This window comes from Lytechinus variegatus, chromosome 2 (assembly GCF_018143015.1).
Source record: "Lytechinus variegatus isolate NC3 chromosome 2, Lvar_3.0, whole genome shotgun sequence".
NCBI classification, from domain to species: Eukaryota; Metazoa; Echinodermata; class Echinoidea; order Temnopleuroida; family Toxopneustidae; genus Lytechinus; species Lytechinus variegatus.
Window position 1 is genome coordinate 16,649,662 of NC_054741.1, and position 26,825 is coordinate 16,676,486.

The window sequence follows — 26,825 nt, forward strand, 5'->3', positions numbered from 1 at the left end:
AAAAAATATGACATTGATGGCTTTCCATATACTTGAGGTTGATCGGATCAATTGTAACTCTTTGTAAGATGGTGCCCAGGTATCATCATTAAAATGATAGCCTATTGGGCTTTACTGTAACCTCAGTGGTCCATTATTCATTAAATATTTTCTGTATTACATATTTGATAGCACATTCCAATACCTGTGGATTCCCTGCTTGGTGGCCTTATGATAATTTTTTTTTTGAAAACTTGAGAAATTAAATGTGTAATATCTGTCTGATCTGGCGATGGTGGAGGCATTTTTTTCTTGTCTGTTTGACAATCCAGTCATCGCAATTTTTGAAGAGGAAAATTGAAATCAAATTTACCTACCAAATACATGATGGAATTATAAACATTGAATTTGAAAAAATTTACCTGAAAAAGTTGTGCTCTATAACAAAAGTTCAGATGCTAACTGTACAGGGCTCACAAGTGTTTTGCAAAGGGCGCAAATGTCAGATTAATTATTCATATTTTCTTTGTTTATGTTGACTGGCTGTAGTTTCTCAATGGTATATACAAGATGAAGTAAATAGTTGCAAGGGAAACGTTGATATGTTTTGACATTTGCATCCTTTGCAAACACACTTCCTAAATTTGCGACTCCCGTGAAAACCACACCTAGCACTGCTTTCAAAACATTCAGAATTGATTTCAGTTACTTTGTGGCCCCCATTCAAAATAATCAATAATCCAAACGGTATGTAATGCAACTATGTCTTTGACAAAAGTGATTGTTTCCTTTTCAAAATAGTATATCTTCTTCTAGAGTTTGTGTTCCTTGTTCTTTCTCTTTCCACGAACACATCCTTCTGTACACACTGGAGTACAGAAAGGGTTTCTTCAAGCTCGACATGAAAGACCAAGAGTGATGCAGTGATGTAAGGTTTGAGATTCATCAAAGAGCTGTCCCAAACGACTTTGGCTTGTCCGATTTGTCTTCAGATATTCTATCGATGCAGGCTAATGTCTCTGCCAACACTTTAAGGACATCTACACCAGACATGAGTTGCCTGCAGGGGGAAGAAAGCAAACAAGAAAAAATGACGGTAACCACAAAATTTAAAAGCTCCGATGTGTCTATAATCAGTAATATTGTTTTTCAAGAAAATAAGAAAGATGTATTATGGAGAAAAAAAAATTGTATCACAGCACTTATCCTGATCTGATCCACAGTGTGCTGCACTCAACCCAGGTGAGGTAAATGGGTACCGGTAGGAAGTAACTCCTTAAAAAGCTGTGTGCGTTATGATCGCCTAGCTTAACAAGGTGGATATGTGTGCAATATTAATACCCTATATTATTATTATCATTATCCTTTGTTTATCATGTATACATTATTATGAATTCTAAATGAAAACAAGAGCCAAAAAAATAAATGCAAATCAAATAAAATCAAATATTACCTTCAACATGAATTTGAGAACATTCTAAATTTACTTTAACATTGGCAAGCTATCAAGACTTGCAATGACATTTTGGGGCAAGTGTTGCACTGAGAAGGGAAAGGAAAAGGAAGTGTCTTTTATTGGATAGTCTCCATCTACGAATACCACAATCTACTTTCCTTGGGATAATCATAATGTCAAAGGCCCATATTCTGAACTCGAGTTGATTTGAACTCTGGTCGTAAAGTTGTGGTTTCAGTATGGATAGCCATCTGTGGCAGGAATCTCTAACAGTACATTTATATTTTATCAGCTAATTTGACAATCAAATCATTTAATACTGACTGTGAAAAAATTCTGAAATATTTATCTTCTTCATTCAAAAACGAAAGAGTGTCAAGTAAAGATAGGAAACATTTAATGTAAGTGCAATGTTAATTTTTTTTTTATTATCATTATTTTTTTTTTTTTTGGGGGGGGGCTTCCCATAATTTTAATACAGACAATGGCCTAAACTGGAATTCAAAAAATGGATCCAAGGCTATAAGGCCTATAAGTTCATGAATTTATCTTCAATGAATAGGCAAACATCAGAACAATCATATTACTCATAATGATATTTAGACATTATCATGTTTCTACTGACATAGGAGCCATAATCGCTGCCCAGAAAAGACAATTTAAAACTAACAAATGCTTTGAAAATTTGTTTGGTATAACAGCACTTTTTTTCATAACTGAGCCATGACTGACTGTTTTCAGAATAGCCCTGACAAAATAAAAATGATAAATAATTACTCCTATCAAAGTAAGTTTCTTCCTCCCCCTGAATTATAAAGTCTGCTTTCTTTCTTCCCATCATAGAGCAATATCTATATCTGACCCCAAGTTCTGTGGCATGATTTCCTGAGATTTCTTCATCCCATTGCAGAAGCATCCATGTGATTATAATCATGGTCTGCTTCTCTTGATTTTCCTGACATCCTTCAGCTAACAGTATCAGATTTCATTATCTAACACCAAACTTGGATGCTCATTCTAAGAAGATGTCTTTGTTTTCGTTTTGAGTCTAAAGTATTTTGAGATCAGACGGTAAAATGCCCCTAAAAATGAGTTCCAATTCTGTTTTTGCGAGATATGATATGATACAATATGATGAATGCAATACTTACTTGATGTTTGTTTCTGCCTCTTTAGCTGCAGTGGCAAGTTTGAGTGAAGCTGCGTTGGCCTTTTCTCTGATATCTTTTAATTCTTTGTTCTCTTCCGTCTTTTGTTTACCAGAGCTTCCACCACCCAGTTCACTCTGAAATGAATTGTAAATATGAAGACTTTGCAGATAAACAAAATATGAAATTCATTTCATGGCATTTAGGAAGAATATCGTAAGAAATAATATCTACAGATAACAAGTAAAACATACCAACCATCGAGTAGCCAATTCAGGTGCATTTCCACACACACTTCTCTGTGCACAGTGTGTATCAATTCAACCGCAATCTGCTCAATTATTCATCATTAATTGGGAATTCTGTTTTTTTTTACAAAAACACCTGTTCTTAGATGCATTGTAAAGAGCTTTTCATAATCAATTGAGACAATTTTCTCCCCTTTCAAATTCACATTCAGAACTAAATTTTACCTTTGATAAAATGCAAAATGAATACTAATATAGCCTTTTGGGCAATTTTTGCCATCTACAATACAACTTAGTTATCAATATATAAATTTTTTTCTAATGATGATTTTTCTTCATAAGAACCGAATGCCACATTCCATGACTGCTTCATAATTGAATTTTGATCTGATCACTTCCATACCCATGCGCAGATGAAATAATACAAATCTGTGCCCGCACACTAAATGAAGCTGTTGGGTGGTAAGTTTATTAAGGACATCAAAAATAATAATCAGAACAAAAGGCTTAGTCTGCTGATGAAAGCTTGTTTCGTTGAAATGTGATATGCTCCTAAAATAGACTTAATTTTCAGACTACTGAATTTGAACAGGCATTGTGTACTGATACTGTGCTCCACATCTAATGTACAATGGGCATAGCCAGGTGGTCACTTGTCCTAGACTTTTTGTCCGCAGGCACAGACCCTGATTGAAACCTTATATCAAGAAGTTGGTCTTTACACAAGACTAGCACAGACAAACTTGCTTTTTCAATTTCAAGAGGGGTCTTCTGTACACAAGTCAATTGGCAGGGATCTTAGGCTGCATATTCAGACAACTTGAACAGGTTACCACTAGACTTCTGCCAGAACCTACTTGTAGTGAAGGGCTAATTATGGTCTGAGATTGCAGACTGCAAAAAGCTTTACATATCAACCTTGCCGACAATGTAATTTTTATGTTGCTATGGCAACAAGACATCCCCCTCCCAGGATGTGTTAATAATGTTTCTAAATCCAGGCAAGGGGGGCCCCATGGTGGTTTGGTAGCTTGAGAAGAATGTTGGCTTGCCAGACAGTGGTAGCGAGATAGGAAATGACATGTTTGGTTAATGCAAAGGGCATGGCTCTTTTTTTCTCTCTCTCTGTGCAAAGGGAGTATGTTCAGTGAAGTCTTCATTCATAAAACAATTCATGTATAGGCACCTTAAAGGGATGAATCAATCTAATGATCTAAACAAGATGTGAAAGCATTATCCATCCTCCAAATAGTCTACACTTTTTTTTCTTTGGCAAGAAATTGATCCACAATGTGCTGCACTCAACCCAGGTGAGGTAACTGTACTGGCAGGAATTTATTCCTTGAAATACTTGAGTGCTATAAAAGGCTTTTTTAGCTAAAGCTGGGTAATAATATCCAAATCCTTTTGAAGCCCATAGAGACATTATATCATAATGTGGTATATGCTATGGTGGTGAAATTACAACACCTTTGGTTGACATTACTTGAACACTCTTTGGTGTTTTTTTCAAAGGCTACTTAAGGTTGTGGTTCTCAAGGAACACCCAGAGATCTCAATTATAACACCTCAATTTCTAGTATTAACTTTTTTTTTTAATTTGACATTGTTATGCAGGAAGGTTTGAATATGTCTTAGGTAGCTAATTGACCTTGGGTATTTGCAAAAGACAAACAAATATAAAATAGGACAATATCTATCTCTTTCCTGTGAAAGAAACTAAAATCTATAGAGAAAACTACCTTTTAACTCATAAAGGGGCATACAATTTTATGCAAAATTAGGAAAGTGCAGTTGTACTTGGTAAGGAAACGTTCATTGTTCTTTAAATCCATTTGAAAGCATTATACAGCTAGCTTGGTCAGGACAGCTGAATCCAGACAGATGGTTTAAAAGACACTTACTCAATTAAAACAATGGCATTCAAAGGCAATTATCTATCTCAAGTACAGGGCCTGCATTTCACAAAAATTAGTAACTGATCATACAATTGATTTTCATGACTGTTGTACATTGTGGTCAATGTTCAATCAGTCATTGGATTTGTTCTCCGATCAACTAACCAGCTTGAGCCCAGATCATCATGAATTAGGCCAAAAGGAAACTAGAGTATCAGTTCTAGTTCTACTGTAAACCCATGATGGATTAGAACACCCATAAACCCTTCAGTGATCCCTCTCCTCTCCAAACAGGTGGCATGCTGCATTACGGTATCATTCTCTTCAAAGGTGGATCTATATCAGCTCAAGTTTGCTTAAAGGTGAATTTCACGCTGATGAAATATGTTTAAATTAAAAAAATTGAATAAATACCCCAAAATAAAGCACATTGGTGAAGATTTGAGAAAAATCCATCTAAGATGAAGTTGTTACAATTTTAAGCTTTCTATTTGTGATGGCACATACAGTAGAAGCTACTCCATATGTTATGGAACATAAAATTCATGAATTTTGAATCTTTAAAGATAAATTCCAGTTCTGGTAACGATCTCAAAATGAATTTTTTAAAGAATCTAATATAATGGCCACCCAAGTGTCTGTTTGTATGAATAAAAAATATGTGCCAAAGGATTCTGGAAGAAATTGTGTAATTGCTGAGAAATAAGCAAAATAAGCGCGGATTCGGTCACTTAGGTCGGGTCTTTATTTTAGCAATAATAATACACTGTCCCACGTGTGCCTTTCTGTGTTGGTGATCTTCAGTGTGAACATTTTTCAGCATAGATTTTAAGATTTCACAAAACTCAGTTTATGTAACTGTACCAGATCTAGATCCTCGTTGATATACTGACAATTAAGCCTGGTTTTACAAACTTTCTCATGAAATCAGTGTTTACTGCAAATACTGGCATTTCTCTTTAATGGTTCATGACTAACATTTTTTTAAAAGTTGGTAACAAAGGATTTGTGTAATGATATACTGAAGGTACAATAAAACCTTTTTATTTTTTTTGAGAAAATTAGATTTCATTTTTTGAACTTCATGCTGTATAGGAAGCTGCTTGCATATGACGTCACAAATTCAATCACTGATGGATTTTCTATTTTTACAATAAACTTTTTGTAAGGGTGAACTCCCCCTTTAATCTGAAAAATTATATGTACCAAATAAACCTCTTCGGGATTTGAAATTCAAGGAACTCAATCTTAATCAACCAAAAAGGGAAATTCTCGCTTTGGTTTCGAATATCAGTTTATAGGCTCCACTTCATAACTGTTGGTCCATGGCTGGCATGTGATGGTACGATGTCATTCAGCAATGAAACCAGGGGCACATTTGATAAAGTGTTACAACTATTGTAACTTTGCCATTATGGCAACTACCATGGCAACAGGGCTCAGCAGCCAATCAAAATCAAGGTTCCCATGGTAGTTGCCATAATGGCAAAGTTACAATAGTTGTAACTCTTTATGAAATGGGGCCTCATGATTAATGGGGCTCCACCTTTTCATCAAAAATTCCTCTAAATCCCCACCCCCTATTGGATCTGCTACTGGTGTCATTTTTCTATTCATCCCAAGCCAAAACCAAAGCATACCTTTTCTTGCAAGTCAGCTTGTCAATAATGAAAATAAACCATTTAAAATCAGCTGGTCACCAAATTACATGTTATTATGGTGAAAAAAATCTAAGATGATTCTGTATTGCTATTTTGATCTTAATCACACAAAATTAGCTAACCGATTTTTTTTCCATTTCAAATGATTTCAATAAAGAATTAATTGGAAAAATTTTCTACATCAGAATCGTCAGGATTATTTGAAAACTTGTGCTGATAGAAATAGGCCCTGAAAGTCTATCTTTAGTTTTGGCAAATCCCTCAAAGTGCATGTCACTATTCCAATTCATATAGATACCTGAAAACATCAGTACCCTACAAATTATGATGTAAAGGGTTTGATATAAATCTACAAATTCTATTTTGATCGGTTGCCTTAAAAAATAAATTAGCTGTACATTTTTGTCTTGTTTACAAATATAAAACCCTTTCTTGAACATGGAATGAGCTAAAAAATTTCAGAATATCATCTTTGTAACATTCTAATATTCAATTACAAAATCTGCAATGCAAGCATCTAAGACCTATTTTGTGAGGGCGATAGATGGCATATTTGAATTCTAACAGCTGAAAAACATCCAATGACCACAAGACTTGTATAATACCGGAATGTTAGACGATACTCAATTATAAATTCAAAATACTAACCTTTAATGGAGCTTTACAGGCAGACTTTAACAACTACTACCCAATATAACACTACACTTTTGCCGTCCAAACTTCACACACAATATTGGGTTTATTGGGTGTGATTTAGAACTCTCCTTGGTGTCATCAGCTGACCTGAAAATACCCTAAAATAGCCCTCCTGCGTGTAACTGTCTTTCCTGGCTAATTATTATCAATTATCAGCTGGCGATGCCCGATTTCTTAGTACAAGAACAAGTTAGATAGGCTGAGTAATATAGGGGTGTGAAAGAGAACAAATAAAAAGAGCTAAAAAAAGCTGAAGAATGTTAATTTAAAAAAAAAACTGAAGAGTGCTCATTTGAAAAAATATGCTGACATTGAAAGAGCTTGCACACTTTTGTACAGAGTAAAGTTAAAATAAGTTGAAATCAGCTTAAAAATTAACTCTCATACCCCTGGTACTAGGGTGCTCAATTTACAAAGCCTGTCTAACACTTTTTGTAAAGATTCAACAATGTATAATATACAATGGACCATTCTTACAATCAAATCTGATTAAAGTAACCAAATTTTAATTTTAATTGAAAAATCTTTTAGTTCAAACTATAATTTGGCCATTATATCAGACATCAGAATGACATCAGCCCCACTCATTCAAATCTGATAAAATAAACCATATGTATATTTTAATGTTTTTTTTAGGGGAGAATTATTATTTGGCCATTAAATCGGATATCAGAATGACAACAGCCTCTCTTATTAATGACATTTTCTCAATAAAAGCCCTTTAATCGATATACAAGAAAGCAATGCAATTAAAGCTGATATCTGTCTCCAAGTCATTGAATAGAAAAATAACATACATGCTGGGGACATTTCTTTTTAATTGTAATTCATTTTTTTTAATCAGATTTTAAATAGAATCTTTTGGGCAACATATATGCATGTCATATTATTTGAAAAAGAATAACCTTTAGTTTAATTTTGCAAAACTAATTATAGGCTCTAATCAAACAAAGGTTTATTAACCATTGCTCATGATAGAAGTATCTAAAACAAGAAAGAACCTTGGACTATTTAAGTTAAATCTTTTGAGGTCAACCATCAAAATTTCTCCTTTATTTCCATTTTTAAAAATAGAGTTCTACAGAAAGGGGGTAGTCAAAAGTAGCATTGCTTTCATAATACTCAATACAAAACTATTATCAAAATATCAAGTTTAAAGTTTACGTCCACTCAAAAATTTCAAATGAATATAGCAAAATCAAACAAATAAATATACATTGAAAGTTTCATAAAAATTTGATAAGTTTAGCTAAGTTTGAAAAAAGGTGAAATGAATAACATGATTAAGCTATTAACTCTTAATTACATTCCAAGAAATTAAACAAAATTTCAAATATTCAAAATATTTGCTTAGATACATAGCGTGACTACAGAACTGACTTTCTTTTCAAATACGTAGCGAAAGGTGAGTGTGTGATATCATTGGTATTCTTCCAATTAGCACTAATGATTACTAACCACTATTGTGTGAAAAGGATATCAAATTCCAAAAACAAGATTTAGATTTCTTTATCTATTATCATGTTTTTTTTACTTTTTACAAACTGGATGGGCAAAAAAAAATGCTCAAAATCACTTACGGTACCAATAATCAAATGAAGTAGTTTCAGAATTTATAAAAAAATAAATTATTCATCTGGCAAATGTTATAAGACCTCACTCCTTAATAGAGATTATCTTAGTGATTGGCTCAGCAATTGACTGTGGGGGCTAATACTTAAGATTGACCATAATCAATAATCAATGCAATCAATCATAGAAATCAAATGCTAAGCTTTATGTTAAAGGGCCATTGGTGAATACGTGGTAGAACTCAATATCTATCTGAACAAGCAGTGATGTGTTACAATTTTGAAGCCAAGTTTTGAGTTCTGGTATAGAAATCTAATTTTGACAGAAAATGGTTGGAAGTTTATCATACACCAGAATGCTTATTTACAACAAAATAAAATCAAAATAAATCAGGCTTTCTTAAAATTATACTCATTTTATCAACATGTGCTTTTCCTGGTGTAGCTAACACAGAAAACAACATTTGACCACACTATAAACGGATTGGCATTTTCAGTAGTTTTTCCGGTCTTCATTCGCTCATTAATCTGTATATTTTCCGGACATATCACATGTTAGATTGAATTTATCTACATATTCTAATAATTCTAACAAGTGTTGTTCTATTCCAGGAACATTTATTTTTTCTGTTGTTTAAAGATTTTTAAAACAGACTGGAATCTTTGTGAAAGACCATTCTAGTAATTCCTGGATAGGTAAAGCCTATGGGAATTACAGAATTCAGAAGAAGTCAACGGGTTAATCAACCAAGTTCATCAACTTCCCTTCTACAAATCAACATTTTATGTCACTTATCACTGGGACAACTTGCAATTTTAGTCCTAAAAATATCATGTCTGTATATATTTAGGTCCTAGCTGATAAATGCCTGTCAGGGTAAGAGGAGATCTAGGATGGAATATTATGATCATTATCAGAGTTCAACTCTAGAAACGTCATCATCGTATCAAACTCGTCGGGGGGGGGGGATCATTGCATTTATAATAAGTTCACTCATAACTTGATATTATTAGGATCCAATCATCACCCAATATAAAGATGGGCTCTAGGGGCCGTCTTACAAAGAGTTGCAATTGATCCGATCAATCGCAACTATGGAAAGCCAGCAAAGTCTATATATAAAATGAATGTTTGTTAAAAAATTTTTCTAGATATGAATGTATATCCTTAAATTCATTGATTTCTTGACAATTTGGTGTGTTCTCCTTTGTGTTTACAAAGGACATTTTACAAATTTCATGTAGAAAAAATTGTGACACTGATGGATTTCCATAGAGTTATGATTGATTAGATCATTTTAACTCTTTGTAAGATGGGGCCCTGGTCTTTGAGAGTTCATGCTACTTACTGCGACATGTAGTTGTTGTTGTTCATATGAATAATTTAGTAATGACCTGGAATAGTGACATGCACTTATGGGGCATAATTTACCAAACTTTGAAAGAGGCTTTAATGTGCAGAAAATTGCAGGATATCATTTGTTTTCAGCTTTTCAGTGATATGCAATAACTAAGGTGTTCATAAGAATTTTTTAAGAAGCAAACAAAAAATTACCAAAAAGGGCGCTTGATGTTTTCAAATGTACAAATAAATTTTCACAAAGAATCAACAGATCAAAAGAAAGCATATAAATTGTCACTAAAATTTCTTATAAAGATTAGAATGCCAGATATTAATACAAAATAAAAGGTACCTCCACCTAGTAGGATAAATTGGCAGCACTCGCTAAAGCCGGTGTAATAATAGTTGTACTCTGTATCCTCTGGCGAACAGAGGTATATAAATCCAGCTATAATCATCATTATTTGAAAATTGGAACAAATTATTGGAGGCTGTTCAGTATTCTAAAAATAATCAAACACAGCCAGCAGGTCTACTTTAAGACCAGTTTTAACCTCATTTCCTTTGCATCTCAATTAACACCCAGCTGAATTTCAACAAGATTCCTTTACCAGCCACTTCAAAAGTAAATATTTGGACATAATCCTTTTTTAAAGGATATAATTTGTAGCATCCAGATACAGATTAGCAAAGTCACAGGCACCATTTCTCCCCATACTGCAAAACTTGAAGTGAATGCATAAAGCTGTAATAGTGGTCATTCGGTTGAATTTAAAAAATGATTTTATTCATGTTGTTTACTTACTGATTTTAAACTTTATATTGTAAGTTGTTTTTCAATAACAAGGTTTACTGATTTCAACAGTAGAACATTTTTATTGGTCTTCCCATGAGCTTAGGTGTTTTAGTCCACCTTTCATTTTTTTTCTTGCTGGCACTTAATGGAATAACTAGGTCTAATGACCACTTAACCCATTGCCTATGGTACTGGAACCAACTGCTCCCTGTACAAAGTAAATGGGAACCTCATAATTTAGTAGTCAGTTTAAACTCTTGATCACTTGGTATAATTGTTATTTTGTCTAATGACCATTTCATTTTATAGTCAAAAGGAAAATTGGACAAGTGCAATAGTATACAAATAGCGAATAGGCATGAGTGCGATGGTGCGAGATTTCGCATGAGATGAAAGAAAGACGCTCTATTCAACGAGGCATTAGCCGAGTTAAATAGAGCGTTTCTTTCTTTCACCGAGGCATTAGCCGAGTTAAATAGAGCGTTTCTTTCTTTCACCGAATGCGAAATCTCGCACCATTGCACGAATAAGAATATTCGCTATTTTTGTTGTACAACACCCCGCAATCTAGCGAAAATATGAAATTTAGATGGTACGTCTTGTGTGCAACGGTACGAATGTGTGACATTCAGCCTCCCATTTGATCGCGTACAACAAGCTAAGTAGGCATTGTACAATAGGGTAATACTTTGTTATACTGGAAATTAGATAAATGGTTCACATGACAAGTATATGACTTTGTTATATAGAAAAGTAATGAAGACAACTTGAAAACTGTGAAATAAAGCAAGTCAAAATGAAGTCCACAGATCAATGCCTTAAACCCACTGGGAAGTACCTGCCCTAAGCATATGGAAATTACTGAATTCAGTAGTCAATAGGCTTTCCCATTGCTTACTGGAACTGGGCGTTACCTTTACAAAGCCTATGAGAATTACAGCATTCGGTCATCAGCATTTTAACCCATCGCCTACTAGAATTGTAAGGTACTTATCAGCAATCAACAGTTTAACCCATTACCTACTAGAACAGGATAATCCCTGTACAAAGCTTAAGGGAATTACCAAGTTCTGCAGTCAGCAGGTTAACCCATAGCCTAGTGGACACAAAGAGGTTGTTTAGTGGAAACTCTTGGGTGGAGCTAGATTTCAGTTGTCAACATGTTAACCCATGACATACTGGAACGAATATGGATCCTCTGTCACTCAGTTCACTTTCAGAAGCTGAAACAAGACTGGAAGGCAAGGACTTCTTGACAGCTACCAATACTCCATACATGTACCTCCATCACAGCAAGGAATGCTTGGTGGTACATCCATGATGACAGCTACCAGTACTCCAAACATGTACCTCCCTTGTAGCCAGGAATTCTTGGTGGTACATCAATGACAGCTACCAGTATTCCATGCATGTACCTCCATCACATCAAGGAATTCTTGGTAGTACATCCATTATGACTACTACCAGTATTCCATACCTGTACCTCCATCACAGCAAGGAATTCTTGGTGGTACATCCATGATGACTACTACCAGTATTCCATACATGTACCTCCATCACAGCAAGGAATTCTTGGTGGTACATCCATGACAGATATCAGTATTCCATGCATGTACTTCCATCACAGCAAGGAATTCTTGGTGGTACATCCATGACAGCTACCAGTATTCCATGCATGTACCTCCATCACAGCAAGGAATTCTTGGTGGTACATCCATTATGACTACTACCAGGATTCCATACATGTACCTCCATCACAGCAAGGAATTCTTGGTGGTACATCCATTATGACTACTACCAGGATTCCATACATGTACCTCCATCACAGCAAGGAATTCTTGGTGGTACATCCATGACAGATATCAGTATTCCATGCATGTACTTCCATCACAGCAAGGAATTCTTGGTGGTACATCAGTGACAGCTACCAGTATTCCATGCATGTACCTCCATCACAGCAAGGAATTCTTGGTGGTACATCCATGATGACAACTACCAATATTCCATACATGTACCTCCCTTGTAGCAAGGAATTCTTGGTGGTACATCAGTGACAGCTACCAGTATTCCATGCATGTACCTCCATCACAGCAAGGAATTCTTGGTGGTACATCCATTATGACTACTACCAGTATTCCATACATGTATCTCCCTTGTAGCAAGGAATTCTTGGTGGTACATCCATGATGACTACTACCAGTATTCCATACATGTACCTCCATTGCAGCAAGGAATTCTTGGTGGTACATCCATTACAGCTATCAATATTCCATGCATGTACCTCCATCACAGCAAGGAATTCTTGGTGGTTCATCCATGATGACAGCTACCAGTATTCCATACATGTACCTCCATTGCAGCAAGGAATTCTTGGTGGTACATCCATTACAGCTATCAATATTCCATACATGTACCTCCATCACAGCAAGGAATTCTTGGTGGTTCATCCATGATAACAGCTACCAGTATTCTATGCATGTACCTCCATCACAGCAAGGAATTCTTGGTGGTACATCAGTGACAGCTACCAGTATTTCATACATGTACCTCCATTGCAGCAAGGAATTATTTTTGGTACATCCATGATGGCAGCTACCAGTATTTCATACATGTACCTCCATTGCAGCACGGAATTCTTGGTGGTACATCCATGATGACTACTACCAATACTCCATACATGTTCCTCCATTGTAGCAAGGAATTCTTGGTGATTCATCCATAACAGCTAGTAAATATGCCATTGTGATTTGCACAATATTTCCTTAAAATTTCAACATTTTAAGGCCAAGTACCTATCATCCATGATGACTACTACCAATACTCCATACATGTTCCTCCATTGTAGCAAGGAATTCTTGGTGATTCATCCATAACAGCTAGTAAATATGCCATTGTGATTTGCACAATATTTCCTTCAAATTTCAACATTTTAAGGCCAAGTACCTATATTTCTTTACTTGCTCAATCAGGGTATTGACTATAAACACAAATCATGCTCAATAAAAGATGCCACAAATTATTGATACCTAGAAATGATGTATATTTTGAGTCAACCATGTGTTATGAAAATCTTGTGACATTAGAGTGTGAATTACAGGACAGCCTCAGGGGAAGTTGGAAGATTTAAAAAAAAAAAAGAATTTTACACCTAAAAATGTGAATAGCTAAATATATCTTCTTTTCTCTCTCTGATATTGTAGGCAAATGGTTAAAGTATAAATTGCGATATCCATAACAATGGGTGTTAATACAGGTTCATCTTCACGTTGTGTGCTTCCGGCACTACTGTCCATCCTTTTCACACAAACGATTGTAAGGCAGAAGTCAGAGCGTATCGATCATAAAGTATGCAGATGATACTGTTATTCTGGGCCTAGTAAAAAATGAAGACGAGACAGCTTTCTGCCAAAATATTTGTACGTTTCAAGAATGGTGTGAAAGCAATATATTCGTTCCTATGTCAATCAGAGTTATTTATGGTAAAACGTAGGGATGTTTGTTGTTTTTCTGCTCCTTATGCCTTGAATTTTTTGCCTTGGCAAAATCATAGCCTGCTTTGATCAAAACTTAGACACAACAATGATTTTTAATCTGTTATTTTGCCATTTTATCATGAAACCACAAACGTAGTGTATACTTTCTAAGATCTCACCTGAATTTCATAAAATTGTAATAAAAAAAGGTTGGATATGGCTTAAAATGTTTGTATTATATATCATTAATACAATCTGTCTACTCAAATAATTTTATCTCATAACTTTTCTCCTATTTTCTCTGATAATCAAAATCGGAATATACACACACACCTAAATGAAGCCTTTTTGGAGGCAATATGGTGACTGTTGGGATTAGTATGTTAATACTTCCTTAATTTTTATTATTGGAACAAAATACTAAATTGTTTGTACTGAAATAATAATTACTAGTTATTTCAATGTTAGTAATTGCATTCCTACTTAATTATTGTCATCTAATATTCAAATGGAGGCTAATCTGTTTGAAGTCATTATGTAAATGTGTATTCAAATTTACTGTATATAATTATAATGTAATAATAGCTTTATATGATTAATATGGTATTTTGATGTCAATTGACTTTAAGTTGTTAACAAAACAAATGTCTGATATGGATGAATAAAGACAATCTTTGAACTTTAGTTGTTGAGCTGTTTTTAATTAATTTCACTTGACACCCTATGTCAAGTTGTCTCGTTGCAAAGAATGGCTGCTCAGACGAAGACTTTTCATAATTCTTATTGTATATAAAAAATCTCACCTTAAGTTGTTTAATCTCAGCTTTAAGTTTGGTTATGGTATTTTCTGCTGTCACTGCTCTTTCCTGTATTCAGTAAAAAGAAATGAGGGGGGGGGGGGAAGACACAAATAGATTAACATCAAAATAAAGGCATGAATTATAAACATCTTGGTTTAAACTAATCATTACTAAAATATCATGTAAATTAATTTTACAGGTTGTTCATGAAGAGTAATAGGTAAAGACAAAGTGCAATTTATTATGTCTCATCAAAAACAAGAAGGGGTTCATACTTGTAGTTTCTAAATTTACAAGTTTATGAATGACTGGAAAATGGCAAGCTAATGTTAACAAATTCTGTTTTTGGTGTTTACATTAGGGGGTGTTGCAAGAAAATATTTCACATCATACATCAATTGCAAAGTTTTATTGTTGTTTTACAATTGATAAATCAATTTCAGCTGAAGCAAATTGATGCATACTCCTTGCAGATATTGCAAATGTGACATATTTGGGGATCCCGAATAGACTTGCTATTGGATGTAAGTCTTCTAGAAATGCTTTATTAGATTTGATTGAGTGCTATTCAATCATGTATCATTACAACCAATAACACCTGGTGGATGTTTCATAAAGCTGTTCTTAAGTTACAAGTGAATTTAAGAATGACTGGTGAGTGGTTACCCTTTCTTAGTCTGAACTAAAATCAACGCCAATGGAAATCTGGTGTGTATAACTTCAGGATCACCAGTCATTCTTAAAGTAGCTTGTAACTTACGAACAGCTTTACAAAATACCTTCCAGTCCTATTAGTCATAAATAGTTCAGTAAGCACAAATTGCCCTTTTCATCCTTTCTACATTTTGAAATACCATAGAAAAATCAATCAAGTTAATATTTTCATCAAAGTCATTACATGATCACATGTTTAGATCGTAAGTTTATTAAAGAGGTTGTAACCATGTCATGATCAAGTAAATAAACTTCATAAGCAAAGCAAAACATGCTAATATTTATAGTCAGTTTTGAATCATAATGGCACCTATGGCTATAAAAACCTGTCAATGCTATTGTTCATATTTCTTTGTCAAGATTTTTAAAATCTGTATAAGCTGCCTATCATTCTAAGGCTGAGAAAACTAACTTTGAGCATGAATTCCAGTGGTACTTCTAATGATCACATAATCTAACAAAAAGACCACCAAGAGTTCAAATGTATCATGTGCCAAATGATTCTGGCAGAAAATGAGTTAATTACTTAGTAATTAGCAAGATAAGCAAGGCATCCTGTCAATTGACGGGTTTCTTTCCGCGCAATAATGAATGCACGTGCCCACATGTGATTATCTGTGTCAGTGATTTTCAACGTATTCAGTTTCCAGCCAAGTCTCCTCCAACTTGCTTATATCATTTCCAAAAGTCTGGCTGCTTAACTATGTTAGAAAATACACATACTCTGGAGATGAGATCAAAAAGTGGATTTCAACTTAAGAATCACATTTCAAATCAAAGTTCAATGTGACTACTTGAAATCAGCTTGAACAAACAAAGTTAGACCATACCCACAGAAACTGACCTGGTTCCAGGACATTTGCATGTTAAGCCAAACACAAACTCTAACCTCCAACTCCAAATAAACCAAAATCCTTATCTTTCCATTATTCTGAACCAAAAGCTCTATTTTAATCCTAAATCTAACCCTATGCCCTCTGAGACATTAAGACCAGAGCAATTGTCGCAGGAGAAAATGTTGTGTCACTAACTGACCCTAGCTATCGGTGCAGGCAGTTTTGGGAGATCAGGTCTCCATAAACCTATTTTGAAGGATCGTAAAAAGGCTCCCACTAATCAAAACAGGATAAGGCAGTGACTTGCGCTAGCCCCTTGCTGCCGATCACAAGTTGCTTACTTCGCTCGTGACACATCCAACTTTGATCAAAATCAATTGCGTGACTCACGTCCCGATAAACCCTAATTCTGGAGCCAGAACAAACAAAAAACTTCTGTTTGTAGGTTTTGAGCAGAGAGAATAGGCCTAAACCTATGTGGAATTACTGAGGTGTTTGTGACTATATCCAGACCACAATAATTTACCAATGAACAAACTAAGGATTGAATTATGCTGTTAAGCATTCTTGTTTTTCAGGAAAGATTAGAAGCCCAACATGCCTTAATAATACAAATTTGACAATTATTTCACAATATTTCACAAATGAATTTCATAAATATATTTCATAAAACCTAAAATAAGTTTAACACTTGTTTGATTTTCTCTTTTTATTCAAATTAACTTGATATTTTTGCTAACTTTGAAAAATTAATAATTCTGCAGTTTCTGTTGGCCAGTAGCTGCTAGCTAATCTCTACAACATTGTGACTACAGTATTCAAAAGCATTATCATGGAGTAACTTGGCAAATATACCTTTTTATTCATATAAAAATAGCAAATTTTTCAACAAGATTTTATAATTAGCAAATCCTTTAGGAGATAATTCTTTATAGAAGGTTAGCTGGCTACTTGTCAATGACATAGGAAGTAGCTTCTAAATAAATGCCATATTGGTTTCTATTATGATTGAAACAATGGCTTAACTCTTAAATTTTGTGTCAATTTCTGGCAAATCTTCAGAAAACTCATACTGGAAATTTGAATTCATTATCACAATTCATGATTACATTGCACAATAATCATGCTTTCCCCTGGTAAAATATTCACTTATGGTAGTAATAAGAAATTTTATACTACACCTCAAATTTGAGCTGAGAAACAATTTTAAAGAGTATAGGTTCATTTTTTTTCTCCAATTTCTTGGAACAGCAATGTGATTTCATACATGAAGGTATTAGATGTCAAAATGAAACAATTCAAAATATCAAGTGGACTTGTTCATTCCTTTTTATTTGTCTGTAAAATAATATTGACATTTTGAAACAAAAAATATATACTGTCAGAATGATATAATCTTTGTCCCATTTTTTTTTCCTGAATACAGTTCAGAGATAAATCAATGTATCACAAATTCTAACATAATCACTGTCCCATTTATTCAATTCTACATAGCTGATACTAGTTCTAATTCTTTATACCCTATATCAGATCCCACACCTATGCATAGACAAAACACATGCCCTCAATTAAATGATCCCTCAATCATACAAGAAAGGTTACATCTCATGTACAATTTGTTCTTATTAAAAAAATAATAAGATTATTCCAACAATATTGTTACACTGTACAGTATTAATATTAATCATAAAGAGCAGAGTAGGCCTGTATTTCGTGAGAAAGTCTGTAAGACCAAGGTTAAGTATTACTATATCATCGTCGATCTAGATCTGGTACAGTTACATAAACTGCACTTTGTGAAATCGTAAAATCTAAGCTGAAAAACAATCACACTGAAGATCGCCAACACAGATAGGCACACGTGGGACAGTGTATATTATATTGCTGGAATAGAGACTCGACGGAAGTGCCCGAATCCGTGCTTATTTTGCTTATTTCTCAGCAATTACACAATTTCTTCCAGAATCCTTTGCACATATTTTTTTATTATAAACAGACACTTGGGTGGTCGTTATATTGGATTCTGTAAAAAGTCATTTTGAGATCGTTACCTCAACTGGAATTTATCTTTAATCCCCTTTGCATGTAACCCCATTGATCACTAAATTCCGTAATTCAGAAAGGCTTCCTATAAAGTCCACACTGTTCCAGTGGGCAATGAGTTAACATAGCCATCCCTGGTATTAGTAATATTAAGTAGCAGAGTTTAATACCATGCCCAGTTGAAAGAATAGGATATACATAATAAGGTTTTGTTGGATGAATATACAAGTCACATAAATTCACTGATAATCCCCAAAAGAGGAAGTCTGGTCTCATTACACAATTTCCCTCTTTTTAATCAAATCCCCTTTTCCTCTACAACATGCAAGATGTATTTAACTAAAATGTACAGGCCAATATCCATGAAAAGTCTCAGGTAAATATGTAGTGTCAAGAGATATAGGCCAAAGATTTATGAAGTGCAATTGGACATCCATACATCTGATAAAAAGTCTAAATCAATTACCTAAACATCAAACAACACACCTGTTCATTCATTAATTCATGGACTATTTTCTGTTATCATGTATGACAAGGTGGTTAATCCAAAGAGGTACAAAGTCTCTTTTTGGAGATACTTGCAGTTTCTCTTTAATTACGTAAGTAATTTTGTCAGAAAGAGAAAAATTAGATAAAATGAGAGAAAGAAAAGTCTGAGTTCAAATTTTTGACCTTATTCAGTGACTAAAATGCATATTTGCATACAAAAACTTTCAAAATGAATAGTGATTTTATTTCATTTTATATATGGTATTGATAAATAAATCAAATTATATTTACACTCACAGTTTATTACATAAAAATTTTAATATGCTTATTGAAGACAATCCAAAGTACTTTGTACATGTACATGTAAGTTTGATTTTAATGTATTCAAATAAATTGGCCGTTGAGGTGAAATTTGGGTTTGATAAGTTACTCAATTCTAATATCTGGTTTCCTCAAAATAATGAATAAGTATGAGAATTCTATGGGGAGAATTATTATCAATATTTGTCATTCACACCCCTCTGCCAACTTAAATACAAGAACCTAGCCCCCCTTTAATAAAGGGAATGACGCCATGTGATTGGAATAATCACATGTTCTGGCATTAAGTGATTAATTAGCCCCATATTTTTCTCTGTAATAGAACCAGTTGGTGGTTTTAACAGTGTGCATCACTTGGCTTAATTAAGTGGGCTTACATACAAAATCATTAACATATTTGGATGCAGTCCAGTAATTTAGCAAGCAAAGTATTATTGTTATCATTCACTCTATAAAGAGTAACAATTTTGCAGACCAAAATTATTGTGGAAAATAGGATTTGATTGATTGTATATAACATCTGCTTTGCAATAGACTTACAGGCATTTCTTCCACTAGCGCAATGAGCCAAACATTTTGAGGGGGGCAGATATGGCGAATGGAGCAAAAGTTCAAACAGATGAAAACAAGCAAAATTTTAGGTTTTTAATGCAAGCAACTTTTTATACATGACACAATATCCAGAAAATAATATATTTAACTATTTTATTTTAAATTTCTTTTTTTTTCTTCATTGCACAACTTTTTGAGGGTGCTATGAAATTTATCCACACTGTGCTGAACTCAACCCAGGTGAGGTTAATGGGTACCTGGCAGGAATACATTCCTTGAAATGTGAAGTGCAGGAAAAGTACTCTGCTTAAGACGGTAATTATGCTGCATTATTGTAGAGTTCTTAAAACACTTCTGATAAAGCGTTATTAGGGATTGTTTAACTCCATTCAGGATCTGGAATATTTTTTTTCTCTTGCAGCTATTACAGCAGTAATCATTAATGCAAACCTTTAGATCAGACAGGAATCACTTGATATTTTTAAGCAAATGGTTGCTTAATTACTGTGATAATTATAACTACAATCATAAGAGTCCTAATTCATACAGACACTGAAGTCAATACTGTTGGCTATGGAGGGAAAATAATCTCTTTTTTAAATGTACTTATGGTGAAGTATGTAATGATGCTTGCAAAATTAATTTTTTCGCGTTTCCTCATGAAACATAATTACTTGCATTGACAGCATGTTTGGTCCCACAGCTGAGGTTTATGCAAACCTCCACAAAGCTACAAAATCCCTTCATAGGCAAGTATACAGATGTGCTTAAATGTTTGTGAACCCCAACACAAAATGCACTCCTTCATGCTGAGTATTGAAGTTAGACATCAACACTTCACTGTTCGGCGAGCCCAAAGAAACAAACTTTATTGAATGCAATATTTCACAACGCAACTTCACAACTTATTATCTAAAACATGGTAGACTTGGAACACTTTAAATATCTTCATTTTCTGGTGGGGTTTACTAACTTTTGAGTACTACTGTAATTATCATACTGACCGTAGTTCTCTTGAGATTGGCCTCTACGTGTTGAACCATGGTTTCCAGCGTCTTGGCATCTTCCGCTTCCCGTAGTTTTAGTTTCTTTATCTCCGCCTCCATATTCTCGATCCTAGCATCACAAACAAACAGTCACAAACAAACAAAGTTATTGCAGATTGTTATTAAGTTATTTTGCTGATATATATTTTTCTATTGCTATGATATATACTATTTCCCATCTTTTTTATGATGTATTTGCAAGTCATTGGAAGCTAAATTTCTTTGCATGACTGCGTTCATGGATCAATACGAAACAATATAATCACAAGGGGAAAATGTGATATCCATCCTCTGTTAAATGTAAATCATTCAATTCCCAAGGGTCCTGGTGGGTGTTTCATAAAACTGTTCATAAGTTAAGAGCAACTTTAAGAACGACTGGTGATCATTTTTAGTGGTAAATGGTACATAACAAATGTTCATTGAAGATGGTTTAGCGCGTAAGAAAGGATCACCAGTCGTTCGTAAAGTCGCTCTTAACTTACAAACAGCTTTATGAAACGACTCCCTGGTATAAGTTATTAGGCCTATAACACAAATCTTAGTAATTAGATTGCACCATAGCTGATTCTTACACTTAATTGCACAAGATTATTAAAGTAATCAACATCATTCCTACCAGGGAACCTCCCCACTTACCTGGTGGGTGTTTCATAAAGCTGTTCGTAAGTTAAGAGTGAATTTAAGAACGACTGGTGAACGTTTCTTACACTCTAAATAATCACCAATAAACATTTAATGGTCAATATCATTTCCCACAAGAAAGGATCGCCAGTTGTTCTTAAGGTCGTTCTTAACTTACGATCAGCTTTTTGAAACCGCCCCCGAGCCTATGATCAAGCTCTAAGCATTGTGCAAATGGGTGCAGGATTTGGCTTTGGCAAGATATTTTCACTTCATGATTAAAGTTATTTGAAGGAAAATTATCATACAGGCGTAGATAACTTTTGAAAATGATTTGACTGGTCTTTATCTAACTGAAACATTACTATTATTATATTAGAGTATTTCTTAATATAAGTTCTAACACTAGTATCAGTTCATTTCTACCAACTTCAAGCCCTCTCAAGATTTGCTAAATTTTAACAAAGGTGTCTATTATTATTCTGGTTCATTACATATATGAATGTGGATGACTTAAAACTGTTACAGTGTGGATTAGAAGAAATAAGCAAGTGTTTTGCTTGGGAGTGTATTTTGTGATATTTTAAAAATTCATTTTGGTAATACTTCGATCCTGACCAAATATCAGAAACACATTTTTAATTGGCAAAAATAGGCTAAAAATTCATGATATATCCTTTTGTTGGCAACTTTATGCAATCACTAAGTTTGTAAAATGAGGGTTGGGCAAACATTGTTTAAAAAATGAAAACTTATCCCGAGGGTACTAAATATCCTTAAAAGTTAAAATTTGGATTTTCACAAATAATAATGGATACTCCCACACAATTTGCATAATTGAACTTCGACTAAAACTTTGTTTGTAAAAAGTTTGGAATGTGAGACTCACCATTCAACAGAAAACAGTAATAATTACCTGGTGTGTTTTTGATAACAACTAAAGTCTAAATGAAGTAACAATTTTGTATTACTGTATTATTTCTAAACATTTTGGTTTCCATAGTTTTCTTCTAACTTTCAGGATTATTTTAGCCATTCCCCAGTCTAATGCTCAGTAATAGAATCAAAGGACCATCTAATGAAGCTGTCCATGCATCTAACAACCAATCTCATGTTTTTGTAGTACGTGACATGTACTAGATGTGAATTGCAATTTTCAATATTGGCAAGTATGTTTTATATTACACTGAAGTATGCATTCAAAACAATTCAAAAGCTGTATGAAGTAGTAGTAGCACACTGACTTTGTGAAGTTACAGGTCAATATTCTGGGACCTAGAAAATCAGAATATATCAATGGCTCTCACAGAATTCAATAACATTATAAAAAAAAATGTCCCCTACCTCCAAATCAAATAAGCAACAATTTTCACAATTCAAATGTTAAAGGTGCCAAAAGGCCAAAACTTCACAATAATGTGGTATTAATATGCCAATATTTATTCAATGACTTTGAAAATATGACTTAGTGATAATTTCTTCGTCAATTGACGTATCTAAGCCATGAATATTGTTAGCCATTTGTTTGAATTCTGTAAAAACATTTCTACTAGATCTTGAGATGATATAATTTTTTTAAGGACATTCCACACTTAAAATTAAATCCATGTCATTTTAACCAAATTTAGAACCTGAATATTGCAAAAATGCAAAAAAATAACATGGGTTTGTAAGTTTGATTTTTTGCTCCAAAATTCACCAAATTGACAGTTCTCAAGAATTAAGCAACCAAAAGAACTGGGCAGTTATAAACCTCAAACGATCACAACGCTGAGCTTAAATTAAACCTTTATTACTCACTTAAAATCCACATAAATTTCATCAAGTTTTATAGTTCAGAATTAATTGACATCTTGAAGTTCATAATTGTATACCAAAGATGGCTTATTAGTTAATATTGATATTCATTTACTTTTTTAAGGTGAGAAGCACATTAATTTCTGAAAAAAAATGCGGTGAAATAGACAAAATCACCTCCAAAATATTTGAAATTTCAATGAAGAATTTAAGAAGAACAATAAATGGTGCACTTAATTAAAAATCCCTGTCATTTTTACTAAAAATTGCACATTTGTAGAGGAAATTCCACTTAAGGGCATTTTCATTCTAACTAACGTTACACAGCACAATTTTACACACCTTTCATTGTGTGTATGACTATCTATCTATAAAACAAAACAAAACATCATTTGTGTTAGAGATATTCATACACACAATGAAAGGTGTGTAAAATTGTGCCATTTAACGTCAGTTACCATGAAAAATGGGGGTTCATGTTCTTTTTTTCAAACTATCAGCACTTTTGTTGGAGCTAATGTGATTAGGCTAAGTATCTAAGTGAGGAAAAATTCCAAACCACTCTCCCATTTATTAAAATTTTAGGTCATATTCATCATACTTTGCAGCTCTTCAAAAGAAAGTAATCTGAAATTGAAGAGGAATTTTGAAAAGGGATCTATGGATTATTTTTAGCGAAATAGCTTAATAAAATAATACATTAGATCTGCAGTTAGAGTGCAGACCACAGGAAAATCAGCCGATACGTGAAGATGTCACTGCGCAAAGCGTAAAACATGTGCAGATCAGCGTACGCAAAAACATAACTGGGGAACGTCCTTAATTGAAAAATCACTCTTAATAAGAAGCAGTTAGTTTAAGTTCTGTTAACCTTTCACTATAACAACTTTTTTTTCATATTTTATAACTTACCATAGACTTTCTTCAATTATTGGTTGACAATTTCAATATACATTTTCCATGATATAAGGTGAACACTCACTTTTTGCTGTCTTTATCCGAAGATTTCCTACTATCTGCTAACTCTTTCCTCAGCTTAGCATTCTCATGCTTAAGTTTGGCCAAATCTGAAGAACTTGTGCCATTTTCAAAATTTTCCCCGGTAGATGATGGGGGCGTGTCCCTCTTGTTCTTATCAGATGGCATGGCTTCATAGGGTTTCTCTGACATAGAGGAATCATGTACCGAGACGTCTGATAGGTTTTCATGACTCCTGTTATCATCACGGGAAGTATCATCCAGTTCATTCGTACTAGAGGAAAGTTTGCTACGGTGTCCATTTTCTGATGGCTTTGCAGGTTTGGGTGGCACGGCCAAGAGATTGACAACGTGTTCTCTGTCTGACGTATCGCTGGATGAAGACGTACCCTTTTGTTTGTTTTGACTCTTGGCATCACCTGAACCCTTCTTACGATGGCCGTGGGATTGCGCTCTTGCCCTTTCTCTGTGTGGCTTGGACTCTGTAGCAGCTTTGGGCCGTGTGAACTCACCAAATTGGTGGCCTGAGTCATTTCCCGCATTCATTTCAGGAACAGTGAGATTTGAAGATGAGTAGGACTGGGGATTCTGCGAAGCATCAATATAGTCAACAACCAATGTGCTCTTTGTGTTTGGTTTATTGGCAGGTGACTTGTGTTTCCTCGCAGCATGGCCATGGGTATGTGCTCTGGCTCGCTCCCCTCTGCCTTGTTTCTTATCAACATGCTCTCTGTGTCCAGCTAGGTCCCCGGCCACCACCGCATCAAACGATTTATTCTTTTTGTTGGTTGAATCCTCACCGTTTTTGCCATTGCTCTCCCCTCCTTCGCCATTTTCCTTGGTTGCATAGTCGTAAATAAAATCCACAAACTCGTTGCCCTTTGCCTGGTTCTGTGCATTGGCAGCTTGTTGTTGCTGTTGGTGCGGGTGCTGATTCTGGGGTTGGTTGGAAGACTTCATGTGCGTTGGTTTGGTGGGTGTAGGAGGTGCTGGTGTCCCTCCTGCAGTGCTCTGCACGCTGCGGGCACCCTTTCTCCCTGCTCGGTTGGGCATGCCAGGACTGGTCGCACGTCTCTGATTGGTCCTTCCGTTGTTGCTGCTGCTGCTGCCGCTGCTGCTACTGGTAGTGTTGCTGGTGGTCCCAGAGTTTGCATTGCTCACCTCTGGGGCGGCTCCCCCTGATGGTGCTGTACCATTTTGGTTGCCCATATCTTCCGTCTGCTTGAGATAAAAATAGACAAGAAATCAAAAAAATTCATTAAACATATGATATCTAAGCTGAGCTTCCTCTCCACAGACAGCGTGCAAAGTCACCTAAATCTAAGACTCCGCTGACTGACCTTACTTTGACATAGGCCTCTAGCATTGCAGCCTCTGATGAATTCAGCATGAGTGAAAAAATATATATATAAGTCTGAACTGTGAGGAAGATGAGAACATAAGCCCCCAGGATTTCAACACTATGAATACAAGAAAAAAGTTACACATTTGAAGGAGTTGAAAGACTTGCCTACAGAACCCCAAAAGCACCGATTTCCTGCAAATGTTCATCAAGATTATAACTTACTGCTGTGTCACAAGGCCTTCTACAACCAAGTCAAATGATAAATTGAGACCCGACTCAACCAAAGCCGATGCGTCAGCCGATTAGGTCTATGAAATTCCGTGAAAGGAGAGTTTTGAAGTTTACCATGCAAAGAAGCATCTTGGACAACATTACCTGGAATGTCTTGAAAAGACGATTGCGACACTTTGTTAGAACATACATGATCTTCTAGGCATCCCAGGATCCAAGAAACAATCCAATAAAAATCCAGCTATGGACAGAAAACAGCCAGAACAAGCTAATCCAAAAGTTTGAAAAGGAGATGGGCGCTCAATGTGCCCGCTCATAAACGAGACGCATGCACACGCAAGAATGCAGATATCCGAACTGATCCTATCAAAGTAGAGACAAGGGGATCCTGAAATCAAACACACACACACACATACACTGTGGATTATTACACAGACAGTTTACCCCCCTCCTCCTTATTATGAGTTCCCGTTGCAGAGGCTGGCCCATTAGGTGCAGGTGAAGATGACTCACACTCACCAGACTTTTCCTCCAAACCTTGTTCACACTCCACAACAATTCTAAAGCTTGGCAAGAATAATTGTTAAAACAGTCAAAGAATTCTCAGGACTGCTTTTTGCTCTTAATCCCTTCCAATATCAATTTTTTGGCTATCATTCTTTAAACATATCTTGAAATGACTCCAACAGTTCTCTCTCTAGTATGAAAATTCTTGACTTTTACTAGTGTTTCATTAAGGTTGGTGTTTTGTGAGAAACACTCTTTGAATGATTTAAATATA

At 34.8% G+C, this 26,825-nt stretch overlaps 1 protein-coding gene across 5 annotated transcripts in view; it reads right to left on the minus strand.

The window, feature by feature from the left end:
• LOC121407449 (nucleolar and coiled-body phosphoprotein 1-like) overlaps positions 1 to 26,825 on the minus strand; it is an 83,263-nt gene continuing 56,438 nt past the window's right edge. For 3 of the 5 annotated variants that reach the window (XM_041598520.1, XM_041598521.1, XM_041598525.1), the window contains 5 exons: positions 24,473 to 25,686; positions 21,028 to 21,139; positions 15,072 to 15,134; positions 2,587 to 2,720; positions 1 to 1,039 (listed from right to left, as the gene is read on the minus strand). In XM_041598520.1, coding sequence (XP_041454454.1) covers positions 925 to 1,039; positions 2,587 to 2,720; positions 15,072 to 15,134; positions 21,028 to 21,139; positions 24,473 to 25,686 — 1,638 coding nt within the window. In that variant the 3' untranslated portion in view covers positions 1 to 924. Of the gene's footprint in view, positions 1,040 to 2,586; positions 2,721 to 15,071; positions 15,135 to 21,027; positions 21,140 to 24,472; positions 25,690 to 26,188; positions 26,439 to 26,825 lie in introns of those variants that run through there. The other 2 variants (XM_041598522.1, XM_041598524.1) reach the window with 2 other exon arrangements.